The following is an 8,461-nucleotide window of genomic DNA, read 5'->3' as shown; positions in this document are numbered from 1 at the left end:
AATACATTTTTATCAACTAGTATTGATTAATTGTAAATATTTCAAAATTTTAAATTACATTTGCTAATTTTTTATTGGTTTAGATTTATGAGAAACATGTAATCACAATAAGATATGCATTTAATACTAAAATTTAATATTTAATAATGAATCGAGTATTTATCAAAGAAATTGATTTATTGTCTCTAAAAAGGTTCAGTGATGCTGATCTGAAAATTCATAACAGTTAAAAACGTAGCACAACAACTAAGAACAAGAAACTTGCTGATCTTTGGTTATAACATTAAACAGAATAATCTTAACCCCCTAACATGAAATCTTATGAGATAAAATAAACTAAAGGGACTTTGATCAAATAACTAAAAAAGCTATACCTGATTTGACAGTATTTATATACGTATAAAAAGAGTACATCTGCTTCTCTACTGAAGAAGAGCAGACACAATATGATCACAACAGAACATGCCTTCTTCAATCAGACAACAGCAGAAGTAGTGCGTCTAAGGTCAACCTCATTCTTGAGTTTCTCACTCGGCGGTGTTCCTTTAAAACTCCCATATCTCATAGGCTTAGGCATGTAAAGTGAGCTGAGCATCTTCTCCAAAGCCACCACAGTGTACCTCACGTACTTACTCGAACTCGCGTCTTTCTCAACCAACGGCCCATAGTTCTGCATATAGCTTCTGTAAACAGGCACAACAGCCTGAACAATCTGCTGACAAACTCTATCCCTCAGATCTTTCTCAGGCACAACCCATGATGCTTGCTTCTTATACATCTCATCAAACGCATCGTTGAAAGCCTTCAGCCTCTTCTTGACGAGATCACGAGCCGTGGCGTGTCCACCAGAGAAGATTATAAGCCCTTCTCTGCTCAGATGACTAGGAAGCTTCCCCCAGCTGTCTCTAAGGAAGACCGTAGCGTAATACTCTTTGTACTGATCATGCTCCTTCAGCCAGGAGTCTCCCAACTGATCTCCGATCCTCGTACCTTTCAAGTTCTTGTATAGATGATAATGATTGTTCATACCGAAGAAATGAGAAAGCGTTTGGTCCGGATACGCTTTCATCCACGCGTCCATGTTCTGCTCAATCATTTTGATTATCCTCAAAACCTCAACCATAAGCTGATTCTCTTGGAACCTCTCTGACCTCCAGCTTTTGTGTATAAGCAAGACTTGAGTGAGAGTTGATTTGTACTTATCTCCTATAAGTTTATTGCAGTAGTCAGTCACGAAACTGACTAGCCTAGGCACCCCGCCGTCGCTAGGCGGCGGGATTTGCTTCTGGATCTCCACCTGAGGCAGAAGCTCCGAGAAGATCTCAGCTCCGCCGTCGATCAGCTTCTTGATGAGATCTCTAGTGAAGTTTTGGATCTCTATACAAGCTGCTCCGCCGAAGAGACGGTTGAAGTCTGCTCTCAGCTTGTTTAAAGAAGTGAAGATGTCTAACAGCTTCAGAAGCTTGATCGGATCTTTTTTACTATCAGTAACAGTTTTACCGAACTGGAGAAAGGCAAGCATCCCCGCTTGAGCAGCTATCTTTGAGAAGCAATCCAACCAAAGACTCGAACCGAATCTCTCAAACACCTCGTTGCAAAGCTTGAACTCTGCTTCGAAGAGATGCTTAACAGCAAACTCCAAATGATTCCCCCACTGAGATATATACCCTTCTATGCTCTGGACATCGTTGAACTCAGTGACAGTGATGTCTAGATAGTCCAAGTCCAGCGCTTGAAGACTAGCTCTAACGTTAGAGCTCCTCACTTCAACGTACACCGAAACGCATTTCTCGAGTCTGTTGTTCGCTCTGAGTCTTCCAAGAATGGCTTGCAGTTTGTGGATCACAGTCACAGGCAGCTGAGACGGCGCGATGCAAGGCTGCTGCTCTCCCAACGAAGAAGGAGACGCCATAGGAAGTGGAACACTGTTGTCCTGTAACAGCCTCCTGAACTCGTTCTCCAGCTTGTCTAACGCAGCGTCCTTAAGCCCGCCGTCAAGCTTAGCCTTCTCTTGTTGAAACTCTCTAAGCAATCTCAAAGACTTCTTCAAACTCGAAAGATACTTCTCATCAGCAACGCTGTGATCTTCCAAATACTCAACGATATCTTCTAACCATTGTATAGCTAACCCGCAGTTCTCTCCTAGGAACCTCAACGCTTCCTCTAACCGTTTTAGAACCGAGAGATAACCGGAGAGGTCGTTCTTGGGGTCTGATAGCAAAGACTTCTCGAGTCCGTGGACAGCGTCGAACACTTTGAGGACTGCAGCTGCAGGACCAACGGCTCTGTTGATGTGACCACCAACAGCAACAAGAGCTTCTCTATCTGCTCGGATAGGTCTCACAGCAGCTTCGAGGGAAGGTAATCTCTGCTCAATCTCGTCGAACCTAGGACCGGTTCTCTCCAAAGCTGAACCGATGGATTTGGATTTCTCTAGACTCGATTTTAGAGAGTTTCTTGCTGATATTAAGCTCTGTATCCCTCGATCCACACCAGAAGGTTCCGCCATTATTAATAAGGTTATAAACTCTATTCCTAATAAAAATGGAAACTTTATCACTCTTCCTTGTTTTTTTTCTTTCTCTCAGACAAGTTTCGAGAAATCAAACCAAACCTTAGCAACAAACACTTCCGAGAAGAAACAAACAAAACCCAGAAACAGAGACTTCCACAGCTACTAATCAACCGTTGAAAGGAGGTTACTTTATAAACTGGGAGAACACAGATGAGAGAGATCAAGTTTAGGTGAGGTTCTGCTGTGTTGGGTCGTCGGGTTAGAGTTGATCCGGCGACAAAAGAGAGAGTTTTTGACGGAAGAATCGAAACGGTGTGAGTTTCTCCAGAGAGAGAGAGATGCCCAGAAATTAAGAATATTAAAAAAAAAAACGAGATTAACCCAAAAGAGAGAAAAGGAAATCGAAAAGAGAAAGGCTTTATTGTTGTGTTAAAAAAAAAAAAGGCTTTATTGTTTTTTTTTCGGCAGTTTTTTTTATTTTTATTTTTCTCGCGATGCCCGACGGAAACTGCCAAAGTGCATGACGACAGTCCATCACAGAGTTTTACGGGATTGCTTGCGACTTTGGTTAAAAAAAACTTGTTATAAAAAAAAAATCTATAAACTAATCAAAATGGTAATCACATGACTTTTTGTTTGATAATTGTTTTAAAAGCATTTTCTGTCGAAAATTTATGCTTGATTTGTGATTTACTTTAAGAATGTTTTTTCTTAAAAGTGTGTTCTTCGAATCTTTTTTTTTGTCATGAATTTTCTAGATTAATTTCGTACAGACTTATGAGCGTCTGCTTTTAATGGTAGTTTACCATATTCAACGGGTAACGTAGGAGTTAGGCCCATATTAAATCACTTGTACTACAAAAAAAAAAAGAAATTTACGTTGACCAATCCCTTTTAAAATGTGATAGTAAAATTCATCTTTGAAAGCAGTTAAGTTTAGATAATATACTAAAACCAGTAGTAGTTGGGAAAAATAAATAAAATAGTAGTACTATTTATTTATCTATTATATATTTATAATCATATTCATATACTCTTAGTATGAGTATGAATGTAACTGGTATACCTGGTACATAACCTTGTTTGTAGCTAAGTTTTCTAACTCTGAAATAGTATGATTGGCCCAGCCACTAGATTTCAGGTTTAAGATCCTGTTTAGTTATGTATTATGTTTTACAACTATATTATATTTAGTTAATTCATCTGTTATGTATGACTAGGATCTATATAGTTGAATCAACTTTTATGTATGCCTTCGTCTTGGCTTCAACTATGAACTATGCTACATATATCTGCCCGTATAGTTAAATGTTTTTTAAAGGATGTATATTTTGGCAGAAATAATCAAAGTAGTTAAGCTAGATTGGTTAATCCGTGAATTATAAATTGAACTCAAGTCCAACAGGTACCTGTGGTTTGTCTATTGCCTCTCACACATCATGATAGGTTTTATTTAGGAGAGTTACATTAATGCCTAAAACAACATATACATAATCTTGCTAAAAAGCCTAATTGCTTGGACTTTTGTTGTGGGGGGTTTGATAGCTTTACTTGGGCCTGTCTACTAGTACATGATGCGAATGCGATGTAGCCCATGGTTTAAATTGTAATATGTAACTTTCACTATCAAAAGGTGTTCAAAGCCTTTGGTTTTGAAAGATTTTGCGAGAAAGACAGGAACATTTGTCGCAACACAAAAGGCTTACAAGCTCTATGAGAATCTCAATTGAGTTTTTTTTATACCACATAATTTGGTATTTATATACATGTTATCGTGTATCTTTAATTATTTTTGTTGGTGGGGCAAAGCGTTAGTGGTCTTTGATTTTTCCTTCCTAACCAGAAACTAAATCTTTCTTGCTAAAAAAACTCATACCCTTTAACATTGCGAGAACTTGTCCATCTCCAACTTTGTATACATCGTGCCAAAGTGTTTGCCTTATCATTATGGATCACTGTCAGATGAGTAAGATTATATAATAATAATTCATTATAAACACAAAAGCCTAGGTATGTGATATAAATGAGAATTTGAGAGGAGAAAATGGATAAGAAATTGTCTTTGGAAGAGGAAAAAAGTTGTCAAACGAAAGCTCAACACCCAAATGCATAAAGTAATATAGTTGACCCTTAATTTGTTTCGAACCCACCATAAGATAATAAATTAAATTCACATTTATTTTAAAAAAACCTCAAATTATACGTGAGTTCAACACCCAAATCCACCTAACGCATTAATAACTCATTGACTTTCTAATCATTTACCCCCTAGTCAAACTTTACATTTAAAAACTTCCCAACAGCCACCAACTATATATTTATATCTGTATTAATAAAAACAAAAGAATGAATAATCTATATATTATTGGTGCGCGATTAATTCCATAACCACTACCTTATATCCGTACCGTATGTGCTGATTCCTACTGTCTAATATTTATAACGCACCACGAGATCATTTTCATAGAAATATATTCCACCAGAGACTATTTTCTAATTAAAATATTTTTAGTAAGAAAATATACAAATCATTCCATCTAGTAATCAAAAAATTAAAGAAAACAATACAAGTCAAAATCATGCCGAAGCAAACACCAAATCATTAACGCCTGAAACATTCATTTGCATCGGAGATTGTTTGTGATGGTGCTCTCCTTCGTAAGTCACTATAAGCATAGCTGGATCATCCAAAGCTCGTTCCACATGTTTCCTCGCTGGACATCCTCTAAACGTACTACACTTGTAGTAACCACTGGATCATAACAAAAACAAACACCCTTAGATCTTTAGATCACGTATTCAGACAAAACAAACATCAACGGTAGATACTACAAGAGTGTAAAAGATAGTTACCGTGGGTGTGGTGAGCCCTTTATAGGTTTTTGACCGTACTTCCTCCACGAAAACTCGTCCGGTGGAATATCGGCGATCTTTGAACTTATCGCCGGTACCCTCACGGTTCTCTTCGGCCGATTTTTTCTGCTTTAGTTAATAAATAAAAAATAATTAATTAACGAGATTGGTTTAACTAATGGTTGTAGCTTGCGCTGATTAACTAAAAATAAGCTGCGTGCATCAGGGGTTTAAAAGTCAACTCTCTAAGTCATTGTCGGTTTGCCATAATAAAATATGAGGGATAAATTTAAATAACCGGTATATTATACTAAACCGGGAATATATCCAGCTAATTAAATTTGTTAATTAAATAAATAACGCGGGTAATAGTCAACTTAGCGTTGAATATTCGAAAATTAAATAACGGAAGTGACAGGTGGATGACGTAACAATACCTTTTCTTACAATGGCACTTGCCGTGACCGGAGCCTGAGATTTTGCCGGAAAAATTCTGAGAGTGCTCATGCTCGATGCATCTTTTCCTATAAGGATGACCACCGGCCAACGGTGGCTTACCGGAGGATGTGACAGTCTGCGACGGAGCAAAGATTGAAGATCCCTTGGACACGCTGCCGTCTCCGGTTAACGCTGACGTCATGAAAGAAGAGCTTAAAGAAACGCTGAAGTTCTCCTTGGAGAACTCCAGCTCAGAGCTCTTGGAGTTGGATCCGAAGATGCTCGGTTTAGTGAAGTCGAGTGTTACGCTCGGCCTCGACGGAGGGAGACTCGTTGTTGCTCTCGCCGGCTGAGAAACAACCGGAGCTTCAGGTTGAGCGGTTTTTACGATCTGACTCTGTTGTATCGGAGGAGATGAGGAAGTTGAGTGAACCGGTCCGCGTCTGAACCGGGCGTGACCTGTGCGGTTAAGGAGAGAAATAACGGTTTTGAATTTGGAAACGGTGAAGTCAGTGATCTCAGAGCAGTCAACGTTGCTTTGTTGCTCGGGGCGGTTAGTAGATAGAACGCGAATCAGGTGTTCCATGCTCTGTAGACCTTGCGATGCAGCTTCCTGAATAGCCTTTTGATCATCCATCTTAGGGAAACGCATTAGATCAACGGCCATGATGAGCTCACTGTATAACTTCTTTGGTTTTGTTGCTCTGAGGAAATGAGAGGAACGTTTGATGATCAGAGAGAGAGAGAGAGAGAGGTGATGGATGAGAAGAGAGGAGGAGGATGGCGTGATATATGGGGAAAGGAGGTGACCGGGTCAGGTTGTGTGATTAAAGTCAACTGGTAAGGTTTTGATCCAACGGCTGTGACTGAGTTGAGTCTTTCCATGGAATAAAGCAATCAAAGAGTTTGGTCTCCTCCTCAAGTTCGAGGTAACTGGGCCCCACCTGGCATCTGATTTTTTTATATTGTTTATTCAAATTAAAGATCCTTTTTTAAAACAAAAATTGTGACGCGCCATCTTTTATAATTTGCTTACAAAATTTGTTATCAAAAAGTGAAAAAAAAAACTGTGGCTTAATCAAATGTGTGGAAGTTTCTATAAATTCATAAAATTGTCAATGATTCATTCACACACAGAAATAAGCAAAATAGTAAAAATTACAAAATGATGATAAAATGTCAACATAATTCACACTCAATGGAGAGAAGAGACCCAGCTGGATTTTGGTTGAGACAAGAAGGTAGGAGTTGTCAAGGAGACATAGATGAATGATTAAAAAATAATAATTGACATATTTGACTTCTTAAATTTTAATTGTATTTTATTGTTTGTTCCATTTTGAATCTTCTTTATTCTTTCAAGTTCTATGGACTCTAGTTATTGTCAACCGTAATTACAATTAATTATAATTCGATAGGTTGCCTGTATAATTTGATGACCCTGTTAAAGTGTTTTCATAACAATTAAAACCTGGTGGAAGACTTTTACTTTTCAACAACAAATATTAAATTATTATTACCATAAACTCTATTGAAAGGATTTTCCGGATTATTCTAGAAACCCTCTTCACTTGGCATTATGTTATACTGTCGTAAGCAAAGCCTTTGTTAACTTCTAATTCGCCTAATTATCTACATGTATTGGGAATCAACTAATAATCTTTCTAATTAAATACTAGAAATACTGGTTTAAGTAAAGTTCTACTAGACAGGGATTACTAATCAGAAGAAATTGTGACTATTTTAAATTAAGAGTAATATTAGCTGACGAATAAAAAAGTAGTAGCAAAAAAAAAAAGTAATACTATAAAAAAGAAAAAGATTATCATCTCTTTAAACACAAGCCATTGACTATCTCGGTAACCGAGTGGTCCCGTTAACTCGTATACGAACCATGGGAGATTTCTAAAGGTTGATCCAACGGTGGATCTGCGAATGCTAGTGTTGACTAAGTGAATGATTTTATGAACCTAAAAATTTCCAGCCAGCTATTTAGTCCTCCTCACGTGTCGAATTTGTAATGTCTCGTGTATTGATGAGATTGTGAAAAGAAGAAGAGAATATAAACTGAAATAAACAATTTCGGAAACTAATTATTGTGACAGTTTAAATTTATTTACTAAAATAAAGAAGATTTCATGTAGGTTGTACACAAATACTAACAGTAAACAAATATTTTACATAAAAGCACCTTTGTTAATTCATTAGCTGCATGGAACATCACTGTTTTAACATTTATCTTCTTACTTATATACATGTCTATTTTATGATCTCTTTTCATAAGATCAATTCGTTCTAATGCGATCATATTCTGTAGTCGGGTTTTCGTGTAATAAACTATACGATTTGTCATGTGAACAGAAGTACAGATCGTGTTGTGTGCGCTAATAACGTGCCACTGACGTAGACCAAACCACGGGTTGTTATTTAAACACCATTTTTTTTGTCAACGATTAAACTATAACATGGGGTAGTTGACCTAACAAGTTGTATTATTATTGTCGTGCACGTCGATCATCTATGCATTTACAAAATGCGATGCAAGAAAATATTATTTTCTGTATTTTATAATAGAATAAATAATTTAACACACATCCAAACTATGAAATATTTTAGTTCTTTCTTCAACTTCTTGGAAGATATTAATAATTCTTA

The 8,461-nt window shown here is 37.2% G+C and overlaps 2 protein-coding genes across 3 annotated transcripts; both read right to left on the bottom strand.

Annotated features, from left to right (window-relative positions):
- Positions 1–199: 199 nt before the first annotated feature.
- Positions 200–2,910, bottom strand: LOC106373914 (exocyst complex component EXO70A1-like). The gene has a single exon (XM_013814050.3). The coding sequence runs from the start codon at positions 2,507–2,509 to the stop codon at positions 476–478; it is 2,034 nt and encodes a 677-aa protein (XP_013669504.2). The 5' UTR covers positions 2,510–2,910; the 3' UTR covers positions 200–475.
- A 2,060-nt stretch (positions 2,911–4,970) lies between these two features.
- On the bottom strand, positions 4,971–6,686 carry LOC106354732 (probable WRKY transcription factor 11). 2 transcript variants are annotated; one of them, XM_013794752.3, is made up of 3 exons: positions 5,806–6,686; positions 5,369–5,497; positions 4,971–5,267 (listed from the first exon to the last, which is right to left on the bottom strand). In XM_013794752.3, exons 1-3 carry the CDS (start codon positions 6,471–6,473, stop codon positions 5,093–5,095), a joined length of 972 nt encoding a protein of 323 aa, XP_013650206.2. In that variant the 5' UTR covers positions 6,474–6,686; the 3' UTR covers positions 4,971–5,092.
- Between the last annotated feature and the right edge of the window lie 1,775 nt (positions 6,687–8,461).

The sequence above is a fragment of the Brassica napus genome, chromosome A1 (assembly GCF_020379485.1).
Source record: "Brassica napus cultivar Da-Ae chromosome A1, Da-Ae, whole genome shotgun sequence".
NCBI classification, from domain to species: Eukaryota; Viridiplantae; Streptophyta; class Magnoliopsida; order Brassicales; family Brassicaceae; genus Brassica; species Brassica napus.
This window is presented reverse-complemented; position numbering and strand designations above follow the sequence as displayed.